The following is a 26904-nucleotide window of genomic DNA, read 5'->3' on the forward strand; positions in this document are numbered from 1 at the left end:
TGACATCACAGTCCCCTGATTAAAAAGCAAACAAAACAAAAACAGCACAAGAGACCATAAATACATGTTTTGCATTTTTATTTTTTCATATATCAAAATCAGCAAAAATATTTATTTTACATTTTGACTGGTTCAATATGTTGAAAATAAACAACATTCAAGAACGAAACCCTAGGGGAACACAAGGCACCATTCCAAAGACTCAGTTGAGATCTCATCTTACTAAAACAAATACTTTCATTAAAAACAGCAACAATACCCAGCTATACAGTCTGTAAGATTATTTGTTTCTCTCTAGGAGACTAATCAATCTTGGTGTTTGAACATGGATGACCTGAGTCACAGGGAAGGACATTCATCAACTACAGAGATGACATCTGATAACAATTACAAGGTTACAAAACATAAATGCTTGGCAGGGAATATGCACTCTCACACCACTGAGGGTTAAGAAAGGGTTTTGGTAAAGAGAAGTACTCATTCAACTCAAAGCACGGTTCATACAGCATACATTTTTATTTATTTTAAGAAGGGTTTCTTTTAAAGTTTGTAGGACTTTAATGAGAATAATATTCATGATATAAATGTGATATTTCTTGATCAAATCCCTTTCGTGGAGCTTATAATAAACATGTGCACGCACAACTTAGAAATTAGCCTCAGTGAACTGAAGAAACAGTAATAGAGATCCTGTTAATTATAGTAAAAATGAAAAAGGCTTGTGCATTTCGGAAAAAACAATATTGAGTGTGTTTGTCCATGATCCACCGCTATTACAAAAACACTCTGGGTAAACTACTGCATATATTTTTTTCTAGTAACATTTTCTGATTTAGTTTTTGTACAAAAGTTGGTGTCACTTTACAAATCCAACAACAAGTAACAGTTAACAGCTTTCTTTCCCCTAACCCCAAAAAACAACAAAAACTACCAAACAAAAAAACATTGAGAATGTGCAACATTTTTGCATAAAACCATATGAATATTACTGTCTTGAGGAAAATACTCTTCATTCATTCTAGAATAAGGTAACAATGTAAATCCCTTACATACTGAACATATATTGTGAGATCTGGAACCCGTGATAACAAATAAAAGGCTCTGGTAAAATTGCACTGTTGAGATCAAATGTGGTAAAAACAAATATGAATACATTATCAACTATTGTCCTCTTCAGTTTTAGCTAAATATCTTTGTATAAAAAACAAACACTAAAGTACATGTCTATCAGTCATCCTAAAATGAAGCCCCAGCTATTATATTTTCTGTCTGCCCAAACTGAAGTAATTGTATAACACATTTACAAAAGACAGTAGAGCTCAGATTAGGGGATAATTCAGTCCATTTCGAAGACCAAAAACAACAAAGTGTAAAATGTGCAAAGCGTGCTAATGTCTTGGGCGACCTCCTTCGAAGGCATGATGCTCCTCATGTGCTAAAATAGAAATAAACATGAGTTATCAATAGGCTCACTCATCAGACACATGACAACAGTATGTGAAGAGTAAAGTTGTTTTTGATGGAGTGAATTAGCATGTACTCTCGTCTACTTGTTTTTATCATGACATGTGAATGTCATACAAGGTAGAAAGTACTCACGCTTATAAAATACTGCCTTAAAAGTTATCTGTGGAAGAAGTTCATAGATCCGTCCTAGGACGTTTGCTTCATTAGCAAACGAGGCAATTCCATTCCAGATTTGGACAACATCTTCTCTGTCTCGTATGCTGACACTAACACCAACCACCTCATCCTCTGAAACACAACCAGAGAATAAAATATTTCAGATAAATACATCAATACCCTTCCATTTTGAGGTACAACTTTACAAGGGACAGAACATTGTGTTTTTCTTTATGACAGGATGTTCATGGCATTTCAGACTTCTTCTGTATGGTTGACTCAAATCAAATTGTATTTGTCACATGTATACTAACAGTGAAATGCCTACTTACAGGTCCTTTTCCAAAAATGCAGAGTTAAAGATACCAATTTGGGGGGGAAATAGAGACAAGGAATATATACACAGTGAATAACAACTAAAATAACATGGCTATATACAGGGAGTACCAGTACCAAGTCGATGTGCAGGGGTAAGAGGTAATTGAGGTAGCTATGTACATAAAGGTAGGGGTAAAGTGACTAGGCAACAGGATAGATAAGACAGTAGCAGCAGCGTATGTGCTGAGTGTGAAAGCGTGTGTGTGAGTGTGTATGACGTCAGTGTGCATGTGTTATGTGTGTATGGCACAGGAGGTTGGTGGCACCTTAATTGGGGAGGACGGACTCATGGTAATGGCCAGAGCGGAATTAGTGAAATGGTATCAAATGCATCAGCCACATAGTTTCCATGTGTTTAATGCCATTCCAATCGCTCCATTCCAGACATTATTATGAGCCGTCCTCCCCTCAGCAGCCTCCACTGGTGTGTGGGTGTATGTAGTGTGTGTTGGGGTGTCAGTGTAAGTATGTGTGAATGTGTGGGTAGAGTCCAGTGTGTGTGCACGGAGTCAGTGCAAGAGAGTTGGTGCAAAGAAGGGGGAATGAAAGTAGTCTGGGTAGCCGTCTGGGTAGCCATTTGGTTAGCTGTGGTTTAGCAGTCTTATGGCTTGGGGGTAGAAGCTGTTCAGGGTCCTGTTGGTTCCAGACTTGGTGCACTGGTACCACTTGTCATGCGGTAGCAGACAGCACAGTCTATGGCTTAGGTGGCGTGGCCAGGACCTCTCTACCACCTGGGGTACAGAGGTCCTATGTGGCAGAAACAACAACAAAAATTGCCTGCAGACGGCTATATCGGTCCGCTAAAACAGGACTAGTAAAGTCCCAGTGCACTACTTTTGTGAAGAAAAAAATAAATATTTTTTTTTATTTTCCAGGGGGTGCTGAGGGGGTTAGAGGCGCTGTCGTATCCTCTTCATAGCTGTGTGGACCATGTTAATTCCTTAGTGATGTGGACACAGAGAAATGTTAAGCTCTCGACCTGCTCCACTACAGCTCTATTGATGTGGATGGGGGCGTACTCGCTTCTCTGTTTCCTGTAGTCCACGATCAGCTCCTTTGTCTTGCTGACGTTGAGGGAGAGGTTGTTGTCCTGGCACCACACTGCTAGGTCTCGGACCTCCTCCCTATAGGCTGCCTCATCGTCGTTGGTGATCACTGACTAATTCTTCAATGCTGTACAAGCTGACAAAAGACCATGTAGACCAAAACCCACAGTTGGAGTCTGAAAGACACTGCACACGATTCACTCTCTCTTCACACTTACCCGAAGCACAGTAATCAGTGAATTGCTCCCCAATAGTGGCTAACAGTAACTCCTTCCATACAGCAGGCTGGGGAAATGAAGACACATTGAGTATGTTACCAGTACACACATTTACTCAACAAACATACATATGGTATGAATGATTAAAACATAACATATTACCTTTATTGTACTTACAGTGCTTTCTTTGGGTACTTTCATTTTCCAAACTCCCCCCTTTGCATTACTCTCTTCTTCCCTGAATGTAATGGAAAATGCATAGCAAGACAGAGACTAAATGAAAGTTAATACCATTTACATATATAATTACACAGGGTAGCCTAGTGGTTAGAGCAGTGGACTTGTAACCGGAAGGTTGCAAGTTCAAACCCCCGAGCTGACAAGGTACAAATCTGTCGTTCTGCCCCTGAACAGGCAGTTAACCCACTGTTCCTAGGCCGTCATTGAAAATAAGAATTTGTTCTTAACTGACTTGCCTGGTTAAATAAAGGTAAAAAAAAAAAATAGACCTATGTGTTTGTATTAATTTGATTATTTAGTCTTACCAGAGTGGTCTTCTCTCTCCTCTCATTAAGTGATAGCTACATCTCAGTGGTAAACTGGAAACTCCAGGTATATTGTTGTACACGCTCCAAAAGCTCTATGAAAAAAATGAGGAAAAAATTATATCTTTACCATGATTATCAAAATCCTAGTGTTGCCTTTATTACGCCATTATTATTGAGAAACATGTGCATTTATCATGATTTATGATGTGGCAATTATCTTAAACCTGTCAACTAACACAGAGAGCTTACTAACACAGAGAGCTTACCTGAACTGTTTGCACAGTGTAGATTTTTTTCAGACCTGATTCACATTCTGCTGCGGTTGTTCCTGGTAAAGATCTGGAGGAAAGATCCAAACAAAACATCAATATCTAATTTAATCTATATAGAACTCTGCATCTGGCATGATCTAGCAGTCCTAAAATAACCTGTTTTGTTTTTGTATCTATAGCAAGCCTTGGTACAGCAGTTCCCCCACTCTGTGAACAGGCTTTACTAGATATCTCAGTGAGCAGAGGTTGTGCTCAAAGCAGCCAGGTCGGAGAAGATCTGGTGTCAACCCCTTTCCACAGAACTCTAGCCCAGCAGTAAACAAGACTGACTGACCCCTTTAAAGTTGACTGCCTTCTCTCTTGGCCAGAGACGTACACTACATGACCAAAAGTATGTGGTCACCTGCTCATCAAACATCTCATTCCAAAAATCACAGACATTAATATGGAGTTTGTCCCCCCTTTGATGCCTCAACAGCCTCCACTCTTCTGGGAAGGCTTTCATTTACCACCAGATGTTGGAACATTGCTGCGGGGACTTGCATCCATTGTCATGCTGAAACAGGAAAGGGCTTTGCCTAAACTGTTGCCACAAGTTTAAAGCACAAAATCGTATAGAATGTCATTCATTGTATGCTGCAGTGTTAAGATTTCCCTTCACTGGAACTATGGGGCCTATCCCGAACCATGAACAGCCCCAGACCATTATTCCTCCTCCACCAAAATGTACAGTTGGCACTATGCATTCGAGCAGGTAGCGTTCTCTTGGCATCCGCCAAACCCCGATTCGTCCATCAAACTGCCAAATGGTGAAGTGTTTTCCACTGAAATGGAAACCCATTTCATGAAGCTACCGGCGAACAGTTCTTGTACTGACGTTGCTTCCAGGGGCAGTTTGGAACTCAGTAATAAGTGTTGGACAGGAGCACTCAACGCTCACAATCAATCAAATGTATTTATAAAGCCCCTTTTACATCAGCAGATGTCACAAAGTGCTGTACAGAAACCCAGCCTAAAAACCCAAACAGCAAGCAATGCAGATGTAGGAGCACGGTGGCTGGAAAAATCTCAAAAGGCAGGAACCTAGGAAGAAACCTAGAGAGGAACCAGGTTCTGAGGGGTGGTCAGTCCTCTTCTGGATGTGCCGGGTGGAGATTATAACAGTACAGTGGCAAGAAAAAGTATGTGAACCCTTTAGAAACACCTGGATTTTTGCATTAATTGGTGATCAAATTTGATCTGATCTACATCTAAGTCACAACAATAGACAAACATAGTGTGCTTAAACTAATAACACACAAATTATTGTATTTTTCTTGTCTTTATTGAATACATAATTTAAACATTCCCAGTGTAGGTTAGAAAAAGCATGTGAACCCCTAGGCTATTAACTTCTCCAAAAGCTAATTGGTCAGGAGTCAGCTAACCTGGAGTCCAATCAATGAGACGAGATTGGAGACGTTGGTTAGAGCTGTCTTGCGCTATGAAAAACACTCAAACATTTTGTTTAAGAAGAATCCTAGAGAGTCAGCTAAAGACTTACAGAAATCTCTGGAACATGCTAACATCTCTGTTGACGAGTCTATGATATGCAAAACACTAAACAGAATGGTGTTCATGGGAGGACACCACAGAAGAAGCCATTGCTGTCCAAAAAAACATTGCTGCACATCTGAAGTTTGCAAAAGTGCACCTGGATGCTCCACAGCGCTACTGGCAAAATATTCTGTGGACAGACGAAACTACAGTTGAGTTGTTTGGAAGGAACACACAACACTATGTGTGGAGAAGAAAAAGGCACAGCAGACCAACATCAAAACTTCATCCCAACTGTAAAGTATGATGGATGGAGCATCATGGTTTGGGCTGCTTTGCTGCCTCAGGGCCTGGACAGCTTGCTATCGTTGACGGAAAAATTAATTCCCAAGTTTATCAATACATTTTGCAGGAGAATGTTAGGCTACGTATGTGTCCGCCAATTGAAGCTCAACAGAAGTTGGGGTGATGCAACAGGACAACAACCCAAAACACAGAAGTAAATCAACAACAGAATGGCTTCAACAGAAGAAAATACACCTTCTGAAGTGGCCCAGTCAGAGTCCTGACCTCAACCCGATTGAGATGTGTAGCATGACCTCAAGAGAGAGGTTCACACCAGACATCAATAATATTGCTGAACTCAAACAGTTTTGCAAAGAGGAATGGTCCATAATTCCTCCTGATCCTTCAGGTCTGATCCGCAACTGCAGAAAACGTTTACGGTTGCGGTTATTGCTGCCGAAGGAGGGTCAACCAGTTATTAAATCCAAGGGTTCACATACTTTTCCCACCCTGCACTGTGAATGTTTACACGGTGTGTTCAATAAAGACATGAAAACGTATAATTGTTTGTGTGTTATTAGTTTAAGCAAACTGTGTTTGTCTATTCTATTGTTGTTCCCTCAATGATTTATGCAGAAATCCAGGTATTTCCAAAGTGTTCACATACTTTTCTTGCCACTGTACATGGTCAAGATGTTCAAACGTTCATAGATGACCAGCAGGGTCAAATAATAATAATCGCAGTGGTTGTAGAAGGTGCAACAGGTCAGCACCTCAGGAGTAAATGTCAGTTGTCTTTTCATAGCCGAGCATTCAGAGTTCGAGATAACAGGTGCGGTAGAGAGAGAGAGAGAGTAGAAAATAGTAGGTCTGGGACAAGGTAGCACGTCCGGTGAAGAGGTAAGGGTTCCTCGTTCGACAACACCCCTGTGTAACAGTATAACTTTAGACCGTTCCCTCGCCCATACCCGGGCGCGAACCAGGGACCCTCTGCACACATCAACAACAGTCACCCACGAAGCATCTTTACCCATCGCTCCACAAAAGCCGTGGCCCTTGCAGAGCAAGGGGAACTACTACTTCAAGGTCTCAGAGCAAGTGACGTCACTGATTGAAACGCTATTTAGCGCGCACCGCTAACTAAGCTAGCCGTTTCACATCCGTTACACCTGGACAGGGCCAATCTGGCAGGATATAACCCCACCCACTTTGGAAAAGCACAGCCCCCACACCACTAAAGGGATATCCGCAGACCACCAACCTACTACACTGAGGCAAGTCTGAGTATAGCCCACAAAATTCTCCACCACCACAGGAGCCCGAGGTGGTGCTAACCCAGACAGTGAATTTCAACGTTGCTTGTGTGACGTTCTGTGAGCTTGTGTGGCCTACCACTTCGCAGCTGAGCCGTTGTTGCTCCTAGATGTTTCCACTTCACAATAACAGCACTTACAGTTGACCCAGGCAGCTCTAGCAGGGCAGAAATTTGACAAACTGACCTGTTGGAAAGGTGGCATCGCCACGTTGAAAGTCACTGAGCTCTTCAGTAAGGCCATTCTACTTCCAATGTTTGTCTATGGAGATTGCATGCTAGCATGCTCGATTTTATACACCTGTCAGCAACAGGTGTGGCTGAAATAGCCAAATCTTCTCATTTGAATGGGTGTCCACATACTATGCTGTAAAAACATATTTGCCCACTTTCTAATAATCTCTACTTTTGCATATTTTGTATACTGAATGTTATCAGATCTTCAACCAAAACCTAACATTAGATAAAGGGAACCTGAGTGAACAAATGACACAACAATGACTTACTTATTTCATAAACAAAGTTATGTAACACCCAATGCCAATGTAATTACCCCCTTACATTCAATAACTGGTTTTGCCACCTTTAGCTACAATGACTCCAACCAAAAGCTTCCTGTAGTTGTTAATCAGTCTCTCACATTGCTGTGGAGGAAGTTTGGTCCACTCTTCCATGCAGAACTGCTTTAACTCAGCAACATTTGTGGGTTTTCATGCATGAACTACTCGTTTCAAGTCCTGCCACATCATCTCAATTAGGATTAGGTCTGGACTTTTACTAGGCCATTCTAAAAATGTGTTGCTTTCTAGCCACTTTCATGTGGACTTGATTGTGTGTTTTGGATCATTGACCCAGTTGCGTTTCAACTTCAGCTCACAGACGGATGGCCTGACATTCTCCTGTAGAAACCTCTGAAACAGAGCAGAATTCATGGTTCCGTCTAAGGCAAGTCAACCAGGTTCTGAGTTACAAAGCATCCCCAAACCATCACACTACCACCAACATGCTTGGCCGTTGGTATGAGGTTCTTACTGTGGAATGCAGAGTTTGTTTTTTGGTTTTCACCAGACATAGTATTGGTAAACACAGGTTCCCTTTATCTAGAATCAGGATTTGGTTGAAGATCTGATAACTTTCAGTATGAAAAATATGGAAAAAAATGGAGAAAATCAGAAAAGGGGCAAATACTTTTTCACAGCACAGTACCAGTCAAAAGTTTGGACACACATACTCATTCCAGGGTTTTTCTTTATTTTTTACTATTGTCTACATTGTAGAATAATAGTTAAGACATCAAAACTATGAAATAACACATATGGAATCATGTAGTAACTAAAAAAAGTGTTAAATAAACCAAAATATATTTTAGATTCTTCAAAGTAGCCACCCTTTGCCGTGAGGACAGCTTTGCACACTCTTGGCATTCTCTCGACCAGCTTCACGAGGTAGTCACCTTGAATGTATTTCAATTACCGGTGTGCCTTTTTAAAAGTGTATTTCCTTCTTAATACATTTGAGCCAATCGGTTGTGTTGTTACAAGGTAGGGGTGGTATACAGACGATATAACTATTTGGAAAAAGACCCAAGTCCATATTATGGCAAGAACAGCTCAAATAAGCTAAGATAAATGACAGTCCATCATTACTTTAAGACAGGGGTGGGCAACTCCAGTCCTCAAGGGCCTGATTGGTTTCACACTTTTTCTCCATCCCTAGCAAACGCAGCTGATTAATCAAACTGCATTCTAAACTGAAGATCATGATTAGGTGATTATTGGAGTCATGCGTGTTAGCTGAAGCAAAACTGTGACACCAATCAGGCCCTCGAGGACTGGAATTAGCCACCGCTGCTTTAAGACATGAAGGTCAGTCAATCACTTCAAAAGTTTCTTCAAGTGCAGTCACAAAAAACATCAAGCGCTATGAAACTGGCTCTCATGAGGACCGCCACAGGAAAGGAAGACCCAGAGTTACCTCTGCTGCAGAGGATAAGTTCATTAGAGTTACCAGCCTCAGAAATTTCAGCCCAAATAAATACGTCACAGAGTTCAAGAAACAGACACATCTCAACATCAACTGTTCAGAGGAGACTGCGTGAATCAGGCCTTCATGGTCGAATTGCTGCAAAGAAACCACTACTTAGGAACACCAATAATAAGAAGAGACTTGCTTGGGGAAAGAAACACAAGCAATGGACATTAGACCGGTGGAAATCTGTCCCTTGGTCTGAGGAGCCCAAATTTGAGATTTTGGTTCCTTCTGCTATGTCTTTGTGAGATGCGGAGTAGGTGAACGGATGATCTCCCCATGTGTGGTTCCCACCGTGAAGCATGGAGGAGGAGGTGTGATTGTGCTTTGCTGGTGACACGGTCTGTGATTCATTTAGAATTCAAGGCACACTTAACCAGCATGGCTACCACAGCATTCTGCAGTGATACTCCATCCCATCTGGTTTGCCCTTAGTGGGACTATCATTTGTTTTTCAACAGGACAACGATCCAAAACACCTCTAGGCTGTGTAAAGGCTATTTGACCAAGAAGGAGAGTGATGGAGTGCTGCATCAGATGACCTGGCCTCCACAATTGCCCGACCTCAAACCAATTTAGATGGTTTGGGATGTGTTGGACCGCAGAGTGAAGGAAAAGCAGCCAACAAGTGCTCAGCATACATGGGAACTACTTCAAGACTGTTGGAATAGCATTCTAGGTGAAGATGGTGGAGAGAATGACAAGTGTGTGCAAAGCTGTCATCAAGGCAAAGGGTGGCTACTTTGAAGAATCTCATATTGTTTCAAATTTTTTTTGGTTACTACATGATTCCATATGTGTTATTTCATAGTTTTGATGTCTTCACTATTATTCTACAATGTAGAAAATAGTACAAATATAGAAAAACCATTGAATGAGTAGGTGTGTCCAAACTTTTGACTGGTACTGTATAGTGTACATTGATATACATAATTTCAATAAGAACACAATGAAAATAAAGATCTGTATCGGCAAAACCATCGCCACATCCATCATAGTTTTTTATTAAACTGTAAAAAAATAAAATAATTAAAAGCTAGGTCTAAATGAAAACCAAGACAGAGAAAAGGTATCCACATTACAGAGTCAATGGATGGTGGAAGCCTAAACAAAAACAGACTAGCCTATGATTTAACTTCTAGTCTTGAGATTGAAAATAAATAATTTCATCCCTAGGCCTATATTCAGGAAAAACTTTTTTTGTTGTTGAACAAATCAGTGTTGAGGGCCTCAGGCTTTCCCCAACCTAAGGTCTTAACACCGGTTACATAGCAGAGATAAACAAACTTTGCCCCATATACAAGTACTCACAGTGTTGATAAAAATAGACAAAGTCCAGTTCCAGCAGGTCACGTGTACACTTCCCATAATAGAATAATATTAGCTAAATGTCAGTGAAGCAGTGAGCAGAAGTTTTACAATGAATACAACTGCTGATAGCCTGCCTAAGACTGAGATTTTGAGAACATTTTCTAACCAATGGTACATTGCATGGCACCATATCACGCGAGGAATAAGAAACAGTGATTGCGAAAACACAGGTTATAGTGTAATAATAATAATATACGTTACTATTGTGGCGTTATACCCATGCACTGTCTGCAACTTGAAAGACTCCTTTGTTTTGGCAAGGCTTCCTAGCTAGCTATTCCAAATGCAGTTGAATTCATACAAACTCATCCCATGAAAACAAATCATAGAATTAATCACCACCAAGTCCATGAAATGATAAAATGGTGAGCTTACCTATCAAGCCAAAAAGTCCACGGAGAATGTAATGGGAGGGTGCCGTTTCCATCGTTGTTCGTGATGTTCTCCAATTCTCTTTCGTCAATATGGATGTTACGTTCAGCGGAGTTTTGACTAACTGTGTTGTTCAGCTGCAGGGTTGGGACAGCAGGAACGGCCATTTCCTGGGTTGTAAAAATAATCGATTTGATTGTTTTTAAAATATCTCGTTTCACCTTTTGATTAAATAGGTGTAAAGTGCCTACTTTGCTGACTCATTCGTAGCTTCACCGGTCTGGCGCCACAACATCAGTAAAACGACGACGTCTAGCTGTCTGCAGGCCAAACGTTCTTGTCATAAACGGCAGGCGAAATCCACACTAGGAAACAGGACTGCCTTAAATTAGTATTACATGTACCTCAAATTTCCCCTAAAACATACCAAGACCCCTTAAATGAAACAAAGGGCCTCTTAAATCTCCCTTAATTTTTAAATGCAAAAGGGGACCCATTATACATACCTTAATTTCAATTGTTGGTCAGTACCCTTTATTTTTCAATTTCAGTGCATATGAAGGATATCAATAAACGTATCCTTAATAATACCTTACTACGGAATGTTTGATTAGCTCCCTTGTTTTGGGGGTTTAAGGATAGGTCAAGGGATATACGGAGCATGCCCTTCATTATTCATTGCTTTAGATTGTTTTTGTTGATCCTTACGTGTTCAGATTAGGTGCCGCGCGCGTAGAGTGGATATTTTTTTCCACAGTCTTCCACCCGTACTGTAGATGGCGGCATGCACCTTAACGATTGTTTGCGGACCGCCGAAGAAGAAGAAGAAGCCCACCACCACCACCACCACCACGGACATGTGCACTTGAGTGGGTAGCTAGCAAGTGTGTTACCTGGATGTGTTGTTGCTAGCTAAGGAAGCTAGTGGTATTTTTTTCTTTCCCCTCTTCTTCTGTTTCCTGTCGCTGTTGTAAGGGATATCAGTTGCCATAGGCTAGTTTACGTTACAACCATGGAAATTGACACACTTTTGGAGGCTTTCACGAGTAAGTCAACTTACTTTAGCTGTTTTTCAGGATCTGTAACGTTATTGGAATTGACAAGTTTACTGTAGCCGCATATATTATAGTTAGCTTGCTATCTCGTTGGATGGATGGAGAACTTGGCTAGTTGTAACTAGCAGTCGAAATTGTTAGCTGACTAACTTAGCTCGCTAGGCCTATTTTATTTTGATAGCGTAACTACATGTATAATTCAATATTGATGTGTGTGTTGGCTTGAAGCTATTTCACCCACTTAGTTACATTTTGTTCCTAGTCTAGTTAACGTTAGCAGGTAGCTTATGTTGACCACAGTTTGCTACCTAGCGTTGTGTTCTAGTTTAGTTAGCTCGTTTATTTGCTACTAGCGTTAACTACTGTAGTTAGTTAGTTAGCGTTACTTAGTGGTGAATGTGATAGTTGCAGCCATGGTGATTCTATGAAATTAGTAGCTATCCTAATTCTATGGTTGCAGCTTGCTAGCTATTTAAAGCCTGTGGTTGCCGTGCAGCTAATTATTCCTGACGGTGTGCCCTGGACTACAACGCTGTACATACTTTAATAAGTGTTTTCTATTTTCTTATTTCTACGTTCAGACTTTGAGAAGAAAGGGAAGAAAGATACCTGTCCTGCCCTGGATCAACTTTTGTCTCATGTCGCCAAAACGGGAGAAACGATGTGAGTGTCTGAGAAATAAGCCTCAAGTGCCAGTCGATTTTCTATTGAATGGACAATGTGTCAATTCAGTATATAAATGCATAGGCTGGTAAATTACAACTCATGGATAGTCTTATTGCTGACATGAATTTCTGGATATGCTACCATGTTGGAGGAGACTGAAGTTAACCCAATATTGGACTAAATTAGCCTTATGCCATTCCTTAGTCCAAGGACCTTCCTTACACGTTCTGTTTAAAGGGCGAATTGGCTCTCAACCAAAACAGCCAAATACACCATCAAAAAGTGAATAGATTCTCAATTGCGGTACGGTTCTAGAAATATAAATGCCTCTACTTTCATTTCACATCAAAATATATTCATAAATGTGAAATGCAGACATACTGTACACTGTTTTAACACAGTTGCAGTCAACACTATTTTTAAGTGACAACACGTTTGTGGCATCTCTTCCATTCATACACAGGTGTTCGGAGACTCAGATGGCTAATTAGCACAGATCTTCTGTCCGTTTTCCGTAAACAAGCGATGTAACGTGGAAATATGGCCGTGTGGCAACCCTAACCCTATGAAGGTGTGCAGTAATTTTAAAATTGTTGTTTAAAAATAAAATTCTCGCTAATATGAAAGATTTATTCCTTATGTTTCCAAAACCATACCGCAAGCAATACATGTTAACATTTTAGAGCAAACGTCGGGGTTCTTAAAAGGTCCCCTTGGAAGAAGATAGGCGCTAAAGGCGTCTATGAATGGGCTAGGCAACCAGCGAGGTATCCCACGAAGCAAGCTAGATCTACTCTGGGTTTTCTAAAGCTAACCAGCTTCAGTTAGCTTCACATTCCAGCCAGGTTTCAAGTTTTATTAGTCGTATGTATGGGATACGCATGGTATGCATCGCCCAACAAAATGTTTCCTTGCAGGTTCTTGCAAGTAAATAAAAAACAAAGTAAATGGCAGTAGAATATAATCCTTTTTTTTTGCGTAAGTATAATACAGGAATGCACAATTTATGATGCAATATTTACATGTGTATTGGGGATGTATAAATTGAGCAGTATAGTAAGTCTGGTAGCAGCAGTTGTGATGTGCACAGAATCAGAGCAGGTGGTCAGTTCAAGTGTTCAGCACTCTGATGGCTTGTAGATACCAACAGGCTCAGAGACAGTATCAGAGCATGAGGTCTGATAGAAACGGTCTGCCTGACAGTTAAGGAGAGAACAGCTTGTGTGAGGGGGGGGGGGGGTCCTTGATGATGCTGCGTGTCTTCCTCAGGCACCATTTCGAGTGATGTCCTGGATGGATGGCAGCACGGTCCCAGTGATATACTGGAGGGCGTTGCGGTTGTGTACGGAGCAATTCCCTTACCAGGCTGTGATGCAACCGGGCTTCATGCAGAATTTCTTCAGCCGTCTTAGGAAGTAGATACTGTAGCACCCTCTTGACAAGAGTAGTAGTGGTGCTGGTCTATGACAAGTCCTCGGCTTCATCCATACTATGATGGTGGATATTGCTTGTCCGCCTGCTGCTAACTCTAGCAGTCTTGTAACTGCGCGTGTATGTCGTACATGGCTAGTCGAACACCAAACTCTTAATTTAGACTGATGAAACCTCAATCCATGGGCGAGTCAGGGTGTGCCAAAATAAAAATGAACTACCGTAGGTTCTTGCAAATTCAGCAGGCTGTGGTGTGAAATAGGCTTTTAGAAATGCCATCTTTATTTTATGACTCATAGTTAATGCTGTCTTTGGTGTTACATTGCGTGAAGTTTAAAATGCATTCTGTCATTACTGTTATATATATATATATATATATATATATATATATATATATATATACACAAACATTTTATTAAAACATTTAGTTAAATCAGTCTTCTTCCTCAAATTAATGGGATGATGATGCAATTTTTGCAAGAGGGAGGGAATCTGATTTCATTGGTCCTCAACTCGCGGCTCAGTCATTTCATTAGCCTACCCCAGAGAAGGATTCGTTGTGCCATTTGAATGTGCCTGGCTAAAAGGTGAGCCACTTTCGTATGACCGGTTAACCCGAGTTGAACTCTGTTGACCAAAGTTACCTCGCTATCTCCTCAAACCTGCTTTGTAGGAAACCCCTCCGGTGTCGGACCAAGAGAGGATAACTTTTTGGTCTCTCCTCTTCCAGGATTTCATGGTCGCAGTTCAAAAGTTATTTCCTGTTTAAACTTGAGAAAGTAATGGATGACTTCAGAACCTTGTCGCCAGACCAGCGAGATTCATCCAATCCTAATGTGGAGTACATTCCCTTTGAGGAGATGAAGGAAAGGATTCTCAAAATTGTAGATGGGTACAACGGGTGAGTGTCCTCCACTGTCCAGTGCTGAAACATTTAATAAAAGTCTCCCTTTAATGCCTGTTTTACCAGTATGCCTTTGTGTAAGCCTTGTGTACAGCCTCGTGAGGAAAGTATACCTTTTCACTATCTTTTCCAGTATTCCGTTCACCATCCAGCGTCTGTGTGAGTTACTTACTGACCCTAAGAGGAACTACACTGGAACAGACAAGTTCCTCAGGGGAGTGGAGAAGGTAAGTATTATCACTGTTTCTGAGATTGTTTATCATAATGGGTTTTTGAAATATGAGGTGTGATCTTTAGCCAAAATGGGAGTTTCTATTCGACAAATTCAGGTACATCCTTCCCAGTTTTTGTTCAGTTTGCTTCTGTTTTAATAAACTTTTTGCAACTGAATCGGCGCAATAAATACGCCCCCAGGGTACTTACCCTATTAAGGATACCTACAGTACCAGTCAAAAGTTTGGACACACCTATTCATTCAAAGGTTTTTCTTTATTTTAACTTTTCTACATTGTAGAATAATCGTGAAGACATCAAAACTATGAAATAACACATATGTAATCATGTAGTAACCAAAAAAGTGTTAAACAATATTTTAGATTCTAAGTAGCCACCCTTTGCCTTGACAGCTTTGCACACTCTTGGCATTCTCTCAACCAGCTTCTTTTATGAATGCTTTTCAAACAGTCTTGGATTTCCCACATATGCTGAGCACTTTGCTGCTTTTCCTTTGCTCTGCGGTCCAACTCATCCCAAACCATCTCATTTGGGTTGAAGTTGGGTGATTGTGGAGGTCAGGTCATCTGATGCAACCCTCCATCACTCTCCTTCTTGGTCAAATAGCCCTTACACAGCCTGGAGGTGTGTTGGATCGTTGTCCTATTCAAAAACAAATGATAGTCTCAGTAAGAGCAAACCAGATGGGATGGCTTATCACTGCAGAATGCTGTGGTAGCCATGCTGGTTAAGTGTCTTGAATTCTAAATAAATCAGTGTCACCAGCAAAGCACCATCATGCCACCTCCATGCTTCACAGTGGGAACCACACATGCAGAGATCATCCGTTCACCTATTCTGCGTCTCACAAAGACACAGAGGTTGGAACCAAAAATCTCACATTTGGACGCATCAGACCAAAGGACATATTTCGACCAGTCTAATGTCCATTGCTCATTTTAGTAGTGGTTTCTTTGCAGTAATTTGACCAATAAGGCCTGATTCACGCAGTCTCCTCTGAACAGTTGATGTTGATGTGTCTCTTACTTGAACTCTGAAGCTTTTATCTGGGCTGCAATTTCTGAGGCTGGTAACTCTAATGAACTTATCCTCTGCAGAAAAGGTACCTCTGGGTCTTCCTTTCTTGTGACGGTCTTCATGAGAGCCAGTTTCATCATAGCACTTGATGGTTTTTGCGACTGCAAAGTTCTTGTAATTTTCCATATTGACTAACCTTCATGTCTTAACGTAATGGACTGTCGTTTTCTCTTTGCTTATTTGAGCTGTTCTTGCCATAAAATGGACTTAGCCCTATTTGATAAAATACCATCTTTTGTATACCACCCCTACCTTGTCACAACACAACGGATTGGCTCAAAAGCATTAAGAAGGAAAGAAATTCCATACATTTCCTTTTAAGAAGGCACACCTGTTAATTGAAATGCATTCCTGGTGACTACCTCATGAAGCTGGTTGAGAATGCCAAGAGTGTGCAAAGGGTGGCTACTTTGAAGAATCTCAAATATAAAACATATTTTGATTTGTTGAACAATTTTTTGTTGTTGTTGGAGTTACTACATGATTCCATATGTGTTTGTAGTTTTGATGTCTTCACTATTATTCTATAAAAATAAAGAAACTCTTGAATGAGTAGGCCTGTCAACTTTTGACTGGTATTGTATGTCACAGATACATGTCCTTGTGTTAATTTGAATGAATAATGCATTCTCGCATGGCTTATTTTTAACAAGTTTATAATTGCTTGTGTTTGTATACAATATACATGCTTGGAGTTTGATGGTATTGTTTATATTTTGCAGAATGTGATGGTGGTCAGCTGTGTATATCCTACCTCAGAGTAAGTATTATATCATGTTTCTCAACCTACCACTTTTTATAGCAAAACATACTTTAAAGTTGGGATCAACTTCAAAGCTGTCTATCAAATCATTTTGGATAGGCTTAACAGTCATCTGGATTTGCTGACTCACTCTGCCTCTTTCAAAGGAAAAATGGGGCAACCAGTGTAAACAAAATGAATGGAGTGATGTTCCCTGGCAATAATACCTCTATTTATTCAGAAAGGTGAGCGCTACCTACTTGTCAATGGTTGAGGTTCAGTTATGCAATTTATCTACATTTATAACATAAAATGGGTGGGGAACCCCAATAAAACCCAGCAGTCTTTCGTTCTAAGCATCCCTGAACATAAGGGGAGAAGTTTTAGTAATTTACTCATACCAAATATTCTGGGTGGCAGTGTAGTTAAATCTCCTTGTTATTACACTGAACAAAAATATAAACGCAACGTGCATCGATTTGACAAATATTTGATTGAAATGCATTCATTAGACCCTAATCTATGGACTTCATATGACTGGGAATACAGATATGCATCTGTTCGTCACAGATACCTTTAAAAAAAAAGGTAGGGGCGTGGATCAGAAAACCAGTCAGTATCTGGTGTGATCACCATTTGCCTCATGCAGCGCGACACATCTCCTTCGCATAGAGTTGATCAGGCTGTTCATTGTGGCCTGTGGAATGTTGTCTTTCTCCTCTTCAGTAGCTGTGCGAAGTTGCTGGATATTGGCGGGAACTGGAACACGCTGTCGATCCAGAGCATCCCAAACATGCTCAATGGGTGACATGTCTGGTGAGTATGCAGGCCATGGAAGAACTGGGACATTTTCAGCTTCCAGGAATTGTGTACAAATCCTAGTGACATGGGGCTGTGCGTTATCATGCTGAAACATGAGGTGATCGCGGCAGTGGGCCTCAGGATCTCTTCACGGTATCTCAGTGCATTCAAATTGCCATCGGTAAAATGCAATTGTGTTCATTGTCCGTAGCTTATGCCTGCCCATACCATAACTCCACCACCACGGGGCACTCTGTTCACAAAGTTAACATCAGCAAACCGCTCGCCCACACGACGCCATCTGCCCGGTACAGTTGAAACCGGGATTCATCCGTGAAGAGCACACTTCTCCAGCCTGCCATTGGCCATCGAAGGTGAGCATTTTTCCACTGAAGTCGGTTACGACACTGAACTGCAGTCAGGCATCAGACCCTGGTGAGGATGACAAGCACGCAGATGAGCTTCCCTGACTCTGTTCCTGACAGTTTATGCAGAAAATCTTTGGTTGTCCAAACCCACAGTTTCAACAGCTGTCTGGGTGGCTGGTCTCACACGATCCTGCAGGTTAAGAAGCTTGATGTGGAGGTCCTGGGCTGGTGTTGTTACACGTGGTCTGCCTCCAAATTCTCTAAAATGACATTGGAAGCGGCTTATGGTAGACAAATGAACATTCAATTCTCTGGCAACAGCTCTGGCGGACATTCATACAGTCAGCATGCCAATTGCACTCTACCTCAACTTGAAACATCTGTGGCGTTGTGTTGCACATTTGGCCTTTTATTGTCCCCAGCACAAGGTGCACCTGTGTAATTATCATACTGTTTAATCAGCTTAATATGCCACACCTGTCAAGTGGATGGATTATCTTGGCAAAGGAGAAATGCTCACTAACAGGGATGTAAACACATTTGTGCACAATACTTTTCAGAAAAGCTTTCTGTGCGTATGGAAAATTACTGGCTACTTTTTTATTTCAGCACATAGGACCAACACTTTTTACATGTTACGTTTATATTTTTGTTCAGTATAATTTGATTCAATTGCAACAATATGATTGAATGAAAGCGTATTGGATTTTGCATATAGAAATTATTTCTTCTCTCCTTATGGTAGGAATATAAATGGACCAGGCACCCCAAGGCCACTGAACAGACAAAAGCTATTGCTATCCACCTCTCTGGCTACAAACGGTCTTCCTGACAGCACAGACGATAAGGAGCCACTCACAGAACAAGAGGAGAATGTTGTCAGGTAACTAGCATTGTGTGAAGCCAGGTGACTGTCAGCCAAAATATAACACTATAAATGTTAAGACTTAGCAACTAGTTCTGATGTTTTGACACTTTCTTTAGTGATTCCTCTGTATCGGAAAGTAATACCACAAAAAGCAGTCTGATGAAGACCAAGCATCCAGAAGAGGATGCGACGGAGGCAGAGAGCCATGAAGTGAAAAGGCTGAAGTTTGACAAAGACATGGATGAAGATGAGGAGGTAGACACGGAGATGTCCTGTCCTGAACCTGCCCAAAGCTCATCAGACAAGCCAGAATCGTCAACAGACATTGTTGAGGAAGAAAAAGACAAGTCTGCTGATATACTCACCACAAACGATCATGGTACCTTTTTTTTTTAACAATGGGGCATTTTCAAACAGTCACTATATGTCTGTATTAACACAGGCAGCCCAATTCTGATATTATTTCCACTAATTAGTATATTGACCAATCACATATTTTCACATCAGATATTTTTCAGCGCTGGTCTGATTTGGTCAAAAGACAAATTTAGTGGGGAAAAAAATATCTGAATTGGGCTGCCAGTCTAAACACAGCCTAAGCTTGTGAAAGGGAAAATTTGACATGGGTCCAAGAATAACATTGTTAAACTGGATGAATTGATTTATGGAAGGATGTAATGGCGTTCTTGCCTTCTGTCCCCCAGAACCTTCTAGCACTCAGACAGAAGAACCCTTTGAGGAAGAGACAGCGGAGACATCAGATAGAGAGGCTGAGTCTGGCCCTACCAACAGTCTAAAAAGTGACAGCACCATGGACCAGTCAGAGGGGCAGCTTGCTCAGTCAGGGAAGGATCTACGTTTAGAGGAACAGGGGGAAGGGGATTGCAGTGAGTCAGTCAGTAGCAGCAATGGGGAGGGAGCACCCAGTGAAGAGCCTGTCCCATCTTCCTCTCCCAGAAGTAAAGTTGAGTCGTCGGCAGAAGGCGCTGATGCAGAAAACAGTTTAGAAAGCCCAGAGACCGCAGATGAGCCCATGGAACAGGACTAACCTGAGGGCCACCCAACATTATTTTACACTGTATGATACTGTAACACACCCAGGAGATCTCTGTACCAATGTGGATCTGTAGTCTCCCAGAACAGGGGGGCTTTTTGTGAGGCCTCGAGTCTCCTCACGCCTTATGACCCACCCACCTCCTGACGGCCAGTCTGATTTTAAAAACGTAATTTAAGTTTCCCTCCAGCTAGGTTTTTTTCAAGCCTGTGGCATTCATTTACACATGAAATGCCTTTATCACTGTTATTTTAATATGATCTGCTATTTTAGACGCCAATTCCAAAGCTGCTTGGTTAACATTGTGATGTAGAAGGATCTGTCATTATTCAGTGTTTGTGATCTTCATCTGTGGTGAATGTTTCATGTTTGCCGTCCCAGTTAGGTTCTCTGGATCTGTGGGATGCCTTGGATTTTCCCTGGGTAAAGTGACCGTTTACAGCTATGTTTTGTTTTTAGTGTGGTAGTTTTTTGCACTTTGAAATGTAAAGTATAGAAAACTGGCCATGACATCTGTAGCATAAAAGCACTGGGAGCCCTGCTAGTTTGCTAGTCTTGCAAAGTAAACATACAGAAACCATGGATTGCAACCAATCCTCCTCATGTACTATGATTGAACAATAGAGATATAGCTGTGAACCAAATGCTTTAAACTGTCCAGTGAAAATTTCACTTTGAAAAGCTAATATGTTAACTTGTCCTGTTCTGGTATTTGTGGCAAAAGCAGAAATTAAGAGAAACACTTCAAAAACTCAACCTCAAACAGACTGTTACAAAAATGCTTGCCATTTCCGTTTTGGCTGAGATGGAATTTTTCTGTCAGATTTGAAGTGAAGGTCCAGAACTTTTGTATAATTTGTTTTGAAAGTAGTGCCCATGAGCCGAACTTGATCCCTGCTTTTTGTGTACTCTCTCATCCATTTCGTATGATATGCTACATCCTGCTTTTAATTTTTGTATTCATATGATATGTTACTAATCCAAATCGTACAATATGTTACTAATTTGTTGTGCTTAAGATTCTGGACTGCATCTTTAATCAAAAGATGTAGAAACATGGCATTTTAATTATCACAATCTTTTATTTGAATGGCATCTTTCTTAAACTTCAGACATCCATATCAACTAAATTCAACTTTAAATCTCAGCACAAAATGATCGCTACTGCTGTCACATGGAATAACAAGAAGCTTGTTTTGATTTGATTTGGAGCGTTTACTGGCTGCCATATCTTGTTTCTGCAACTGTCCTTTTTATATATTAGGATTTTAACCTTTCTGTAAAGAAGATTTTGTAGATTGTAATACATGTTCACTGCCTTTGTAGATTGGTCTTTCAACACCGTATTCATATGAAGCAATAAATGCTAACATTAAGTGTGAGGTATGCTTAATTTGTATCAAGGAAGTTATACCTTTTGCCAACTAGGGATACATATTTTGAATACATCACATCCTTATTTGTACATTTTCAGAGAAATCATTTAATCTTATGACGGTATCTCCAAATGGCCTTGACACTCATGCATAGTAGGCTAATGACACTTATCCCTGTCCCTATGAAACAGTCAGCACATTACATGAGCCAAGAAGAGCTCGGCTGGGGTAGGTGTTCTGTCAACACATTGTTCTATTATAGGAAACAAGGACAGTCAGTCCTACAGGGGGTTTTCTACCTCACCTTCCTACATCTATAATTTTGATAGTTTCTTATCCTATTACTCATCTAAACAAAAATGCAACAAAGGGTATTTGGAGACAGTCAACTGGTGAATTATGTTAGGCCTAGTACTGGGCCATGGAATGCGATGTACTTGTGAGCTAATTTTGGCTCGAGCAGAGCTGATGTGTACACAGGTTATCAAGGAAGGTCCTATAAATAGCATCACCTAATTAGAGGGATTACCAAATGCCTGCCCTCTGACTAATCGGATTTGCAAACAAAAAGGAGGATCGCATGTAGGGGACATTGTAACTAACCTTTGGGTAGACCTAGGGCTCGTTTGAGTGGTAAAGCTGAAGCAACCGACTAGAAAAAAGTGAGTGAAGTCAGAGGTGCATATGTGACAGCCGAAAGTCTGGCACTGTGGTTTTATAAAAGCAAGGCTCAGATCAACACGGCAGTGTTGTCATTGTTTATAAAAGTTTCTTTGTCGAAATAAACATGTCTCCAACCTCACACACAAACTGAAATTAAATGAGAACAATCAATTAGTGAGAGCGTCTCAAACGTCACATTAATTTGTCCTCTCTAGCCTATACATGAATGGAAGCAAAGTTGGTTGCTGTTTGAGTCACTTTGTTGGTCACATTCATGTAGGACGGAACTAACAAAGATTCAATAACAACCCAAATGAAACAGGTGCTGTTCTAGTAAGCCGTTATGAAAGACACTCATGGTGTTGTCCACTGAAAGTTGACTAGCAAACAAGAGGTAAACAAAATAAATCGCACATCAAACTTTGACAGAAAGCAAACCAAAAAGTGGGCAAAATAAAAAACAGGTAGGAACCAATAAAGGATAGTTAAATAAAAAAATAGGGAGAGCCAACTAGAGCACTGGGCCAGCCACATCTCCAGCACAGGTGAAACACCTAACTAACAAGATGACACAGTGTTGCCAACTCCTCAGTAAGGAAAGTAGCTATTGGCTGTCCTAAAAGTCGCTAGAAGTTGCTAAATGACATCATTGCCTAATTTGCATAATTGGCCATGTGCATGTAATTGTGATGGACGCTGTAGGAGAGAGGAATACCGTTGTGGGAGAGACAAAAAGTGAGTAAAAAACACCCTAAATATGTTTAGAACTACAAATGAACTTTCTTCTGTCGATTCTTGTTTTTTTTTTATGTCACAATTCCAACCCTCCTCCTTTATCCGGGCTTGGGACCGGCAAAAGTGACCCAAAAGAGACACTCTGGCGGAGTTACTTCGTTAAAAAAAAAAGTATTCTAAATTTGGTTTGGTTTTGAACCTTATGGTCCACTTAGGAGTATTACAACAAGTCACAGTAAAACATGAACATTTTTAACCATAACATTTTTTAATTTCTTTGTATACAATCTACATTAACAATCTAAATGGACCAAAAAGAGACAATAGAAAAAACTGTCAATGGCAATGTGAGAAAATTATGGTAACTAGTCTGGCCCTAATTCAAGTTAATTGATTTTTTTCCCCAGACCCCCCTCCACACACACACACAGGCTGTGCTGGCTCACAGAAAGAGTGGGTCATTGTCATTTTGGTCAAGGCTCTTTATGGCAGGTTCAGCAACTGAGGCAGCTGACTTAAATGAGTAAGCAGCTGATGTACCAAAAAGCTGCAAAACATCAGGCAGCTGGTGCTTATAGCAAGCCTCACCAGACAGCTTCAGTCCATATCGAATGTAAAGGTTGGAGTTAAGGGTCTGCAAGGACATCCGATTTCTAAGTTAGCTTTTTACCACACTCATCTGGCTGAATACTCTCTCGACTTCAGCCTTCGAGTGTGGCAAGGACAACACAGACACAGCAGCCATGGCAAGTTCTTGAAACGGGTTGATATCAGCTGCATCCCTGAACTTCCAAATCTCACTCCAGAAGCCCAGTGTGCTTTTTGTCTCATTCCATTTACTAAGATGGATGGTACGCCATTGCTGGACAATCTTGTCTATCTCTGCAGGGGAGTAGCCAAGGAGCTTGGCTATTTTTTTTATATTTCTCCAGGGTACTTATTGTGCTTTAGTTTCCTTCACATTGAAAACTGACAAGTGGGGCCTACCGGGTGGCGCAGTGGTTAAGGGTGCTGTACTGCAGCGCCAGCTGTGCTACCAGAGACTCTGGGTTCGCGCCCAGGCTCTGTCACAGCCGGCCGCGACCGAGAAGTCCGTGGGGCGACGCACAATTGGCCTAGCGTCGTCCGGGTTAGAGAGGGTTTGGTAGGGATATCCTTGTCTCATCGCGCACCAGTGACTCCTGTGGCGGGCCGGGCGCAGTGCGCCAGGTGCACGGTGTTTCCTCCGACACATTGGTGCGGCTGGCTTCCGGGTTGGATATGCGCTGGCCCCATGAAATTGGGGAGAAAAAGGGGTATAATAAAAATAAATGTAAAAAAAAAAAGAACTGACATGCAATGCTTCGATGTTGTCCGGCAGTCTCACCCTCAACTCATTAGTGAGGGAGATGGTGAACGCTACACACCGCTTTCGGACATTATTTTCATCCTCAGGCACCCCACGGACCTCTCGGTGGACTCAAAGGGACAGCTGACCTCAACCAAGCTGTCAAGTAGCTTGCTCTCCCTCAAAAGCCTTGATGGCCAACTCTACCTCACCCAGCACTGACTTCAAAAACGTCAGATACAATATGTTTTGAAGATCACTGTACCAGGAGTATAAAACCTCAGCCATGTAGCAGTTTTCACTGGACTTGGAGACTGCAAAATTTAGCCTAAGCTCCTCCCACTGGTCCAAAATGCGTGAAACTGCGTTTTCAATGTGGAGCCAACATGTGGCACACACCTTGGTTATCTGTAAAGGTTTCTCCCCACAGTCTCATATATGGCCTTGTAGGCCTCCCTGCGCTTTGGAGACACTGAAAACCAGTTATAAGTCTCTCCTACCGAGTACTCCACACCACAGGGGATGGTGTCATTGGAAGCATGACTTACAGCAAGCTGCAGAGTGGCACACACAGCGAATAAGAACCAGATATTTGAGGCCATACTCCTCCTCTAGCACTTTATGGACCCCATTGTTAATCCCCGTCATAACAGAGGCATTGTCAGTCCCTATCCCCAGGAGTTTCTCTGTTTTAATACAACACTTCTCAAGGAAAGCCACAACAGCACGGGCTATAGATTTGGCATCTCCTCCCTCCAACTCAACAAGCCCCAGAAATGTTGATACAATTGTCTGCCTGGTGCCACTAAAGTACCTTATCACAACCCCCAGGTACTTAGAAACACATCTGTGGACTCATCGAGGAGGAGGCTGAAACGCTGGTCACCTACATCTGCGACCAACTTTTTCAGAAAGTATGGTGCTAGAACACCATTAATCATTTCTGTGCATTTTGAAGTGGGTAGCAGCAGTGGAGTGAGAAAGCAGCTCAACATGCTTCTCCAATGTGATCATGCCAGCTTGGAACAGTGTTCAGCGATAGCTAATGCCATGGTGGCCTCAGCCTTTTTTGCAGAGTCATTTTTTTAACCATAAATGGCAGCTTGTTTTGGGTGGAACTGTTATAAGGCTTTGCCTTTTGAGTATGTTTTTGAGTTGTTGTGTTTTTTTACATCACTAAGTTTGGCGGAGAAATCAGCCTTACAATACAGGCAGTATGCCCATGTATCATCAATAATGGCTTCAACCAGCCTTTGAATTCAGGGTTTGATTCCCACTCCTTTCTGTATTTTTGAGTGTACAGTTTAGACTGAGACATGATGAGCTAGCTAGCTAGATGTTTAGCTTATGTCACAGAGAGGCACACACACAGTGGACAAGGTGTAAGTAAGTGACTGAGGCTGTGTGAGTCAAATGAAGTGATTTATTTTTGTGCAGTGATTTATTTTAGACAAAGAACATTTTACATTTACATCCCGCCCTGAATGTAAGCCAGGGCGGGATCAGCCAGCGGCATTTTTGTCCCCTTAATGTGCTCTAGCACTACACAGCTGATTCAAATAACAAACTCATCAAGTTTTTATTATTTTAGTCAGCTGTGTAGTCAGGGTTGGAGAGTAACGGATTACACAAAAACGGTAACTGTAATACGTTACAAGGAAAAACATTGTAATCAGATTACAGATACTTTTGCAAAACTACATGATTACTTCGAGGATTACTTTTAAATTCAGAAAGGAGGATTGCACATTTTGTTTTGGGACACTTCTCTGTTTTCTAAATTCATTCAAATAAGCATTGACAAAAAGGCGCAAATTTGAATTTGTTCGAACTGAGAGAGTCTGACCAGAAGTCAGAGACCACTATGATGACACACCAAATGGGTTTGATGGATCGCGAGAAAAAAAGCAGGAATAGGCTTTTGTAGGCTAACCGTCCAAGCTATGTCTTTCAATGGTATGGCTGCTGTCGGCATCCCAAAATTATCCAATTTGAATAAACACTTGACTGCAGTGGTGTAGTCTACGGAGATACAGATATTACTTATTGTTATCTACATAGCACATCGATGTGAATCACACTGCTGCTCTCTCATTTAGCTATTTACGCCTTACGGATTGTGGTTGTTGTGGGTGGCTGTTCACAAATCTGTGTATTTGAACTCAATAATGTTTGAATGAAACTAGTTTGAGTTGCCTATCAATCATTGGTATTGAAACCAGTGGACAGCCAAGTGAACAATGTGCTCTTGTAACAGCTGCACAGTGCGGATCCCAGCCTATGGAATAAAAGAGGGGCTTTTATTGCTCAATTTAATTCATGCTAATACATTTTTTGAATCCATAGGCTTAATGGACACATGTTCAAAGTCGCACACTTTTGATAGACTTAAAGGGGCAATCTGTAGTTGCTACATCCATTTTTGGATATATACTGTATATCCATTGATTCTTGAAGAATATAACTTATAAATGCCTCATGAGCTTAGTTCAACTGTCACACTCCATGAGAACCCAAAATATAAGCAGGTTTTCCTCCAATGTTTGTAAACATTGTAAATGTAAACAACCACTGTATAGCCTCATAACATGGTTAAAACAATAATGTTGATATC

General features: G+C 41.2%; 2 protein-coding genes across 2 annotated transcripts; one reads left to right on the forward strand and one right to left on the reverse strand.

Moving 5' to 3' along the window:
• Nucleotides 1-61: 61 nt before the first annotated feature.
• LOC139368604 (eukaryotic translation initiation factor 4E type 3-like) lies at nucleotides 62-11578 on the reverse strand. Its single transcript, XM_071107670.1, has 9 exons — nucleotides 11496-11578; nucleotides 11241-11354; nucleotides 10993-11159; nucleotides 4080-4152; nucleotides 3811-3905; nucleotides 3443-3503; nucleotides 3266-3332; nucleotides 1600-1755; nucleotides 62-1435 (listed from the first exon to the last, which is right to left on the reverse strand). Exons 3-9 carry the CDS (start codon nucleotides 11154-11156, stop codon nucleotides 1389-1391), a joined length of 663 nt encoding a protein of 220 aa, XP_070963771.1. The 5' UTR covers nucleotides 11157-11159; nucleotides 11241-11354; nucleotides 11496-11578; the 3' UTR covers nucleotides 62-1388.
• Nucleotides 11579-11659: 81 nt separating this feature from the next.
• Nucleotides 11660-21571, forward strand: LOC139368603 (serine/threonine-protein phosphatase 4 regulatory subunit 2-A-like). The gene is made up of 9 exons (XM_071107669.1): nucleotides 11660-12035; nucleotides 12626-12707; nucleotides 14872-15042; nucleotides 15179-15272; nucleotides 17079-17116; nucleotides 17266-17343; nucleotides 19013-19150; nucleotides 19252-19514; nucleotides 19840-21571. The coding sequence occupies exons 1-9, from the start codon at nucleotides 12002-12004 to the stop codon at nucleotides 20181-20183; spliced, it is 1242 nt and encodes a 413-aa protein (XP_070963770.1). The 5' UTR covers nucleotides 11660-12001; the 3' UTR covers nucleotides 20184-21571.
• The last annotated feature ends 5333 nt before the right edge of the window (nucleotides 21572-26904 follow it).

Source organism: Oncorhynchus clarkii, chromosome 16, assembly GCF_045791955.1.
Source record: "Oncorhynchus clarkii lewisi isolate Uvic-CL-2024 chromosome 16, UVic_Ocla_1.0, whole genome shotgun sequence".
Lineage (NCBI taxonomy): Eukaryota > Metazoa > Chordata > Actinopteri > Salmoniformes > Salmonidae > Oncorhynchus > Oncorhynchus clarkii.

Coding starts and splice junctions, on each gene's coding strand:
- LOC139368604 (XM_071107670.1), bottom strand. CDS start 11,156: ATGGCCGTTCCTGCTGTCCCAACCCTGCAGCTGAACAACACAGTTAGT. Junction 3,504..3,810: donor GGAGAGAGAAGACCACTCTG/GTAAGACTAAAT, acceptor CATTACATTCAG/GGAAGAAGAGAGTAATGCAA. Junction 1,436..1,599: donor TAAGGCAGTATTTTATAAGC/GTGAGTACTTTC, acceptor TTTCTATTTTAG/CACATGAGGAGCATCATGCC.
- LOC139368603 (XM_071107669.1), top strand. CDS start 12,002: ATGGAAATTGACACACTTTTGGAGGCTTTCACGA. Junction 12,708..14,871: donor GCCAAAACGGGAGAAACGAT/GTGAGTGTCTGA, acceptor CTCCTCTTCCAG/GATTTCATGGTCGCAGTTCA. Junction 19,151..19,251: donor CAAGAGGAGAATGTTGTCAG/GTAACTAGCATT, acceptor CACTTTCTTTAG/TGATTCCTCTGTATCGGAAA.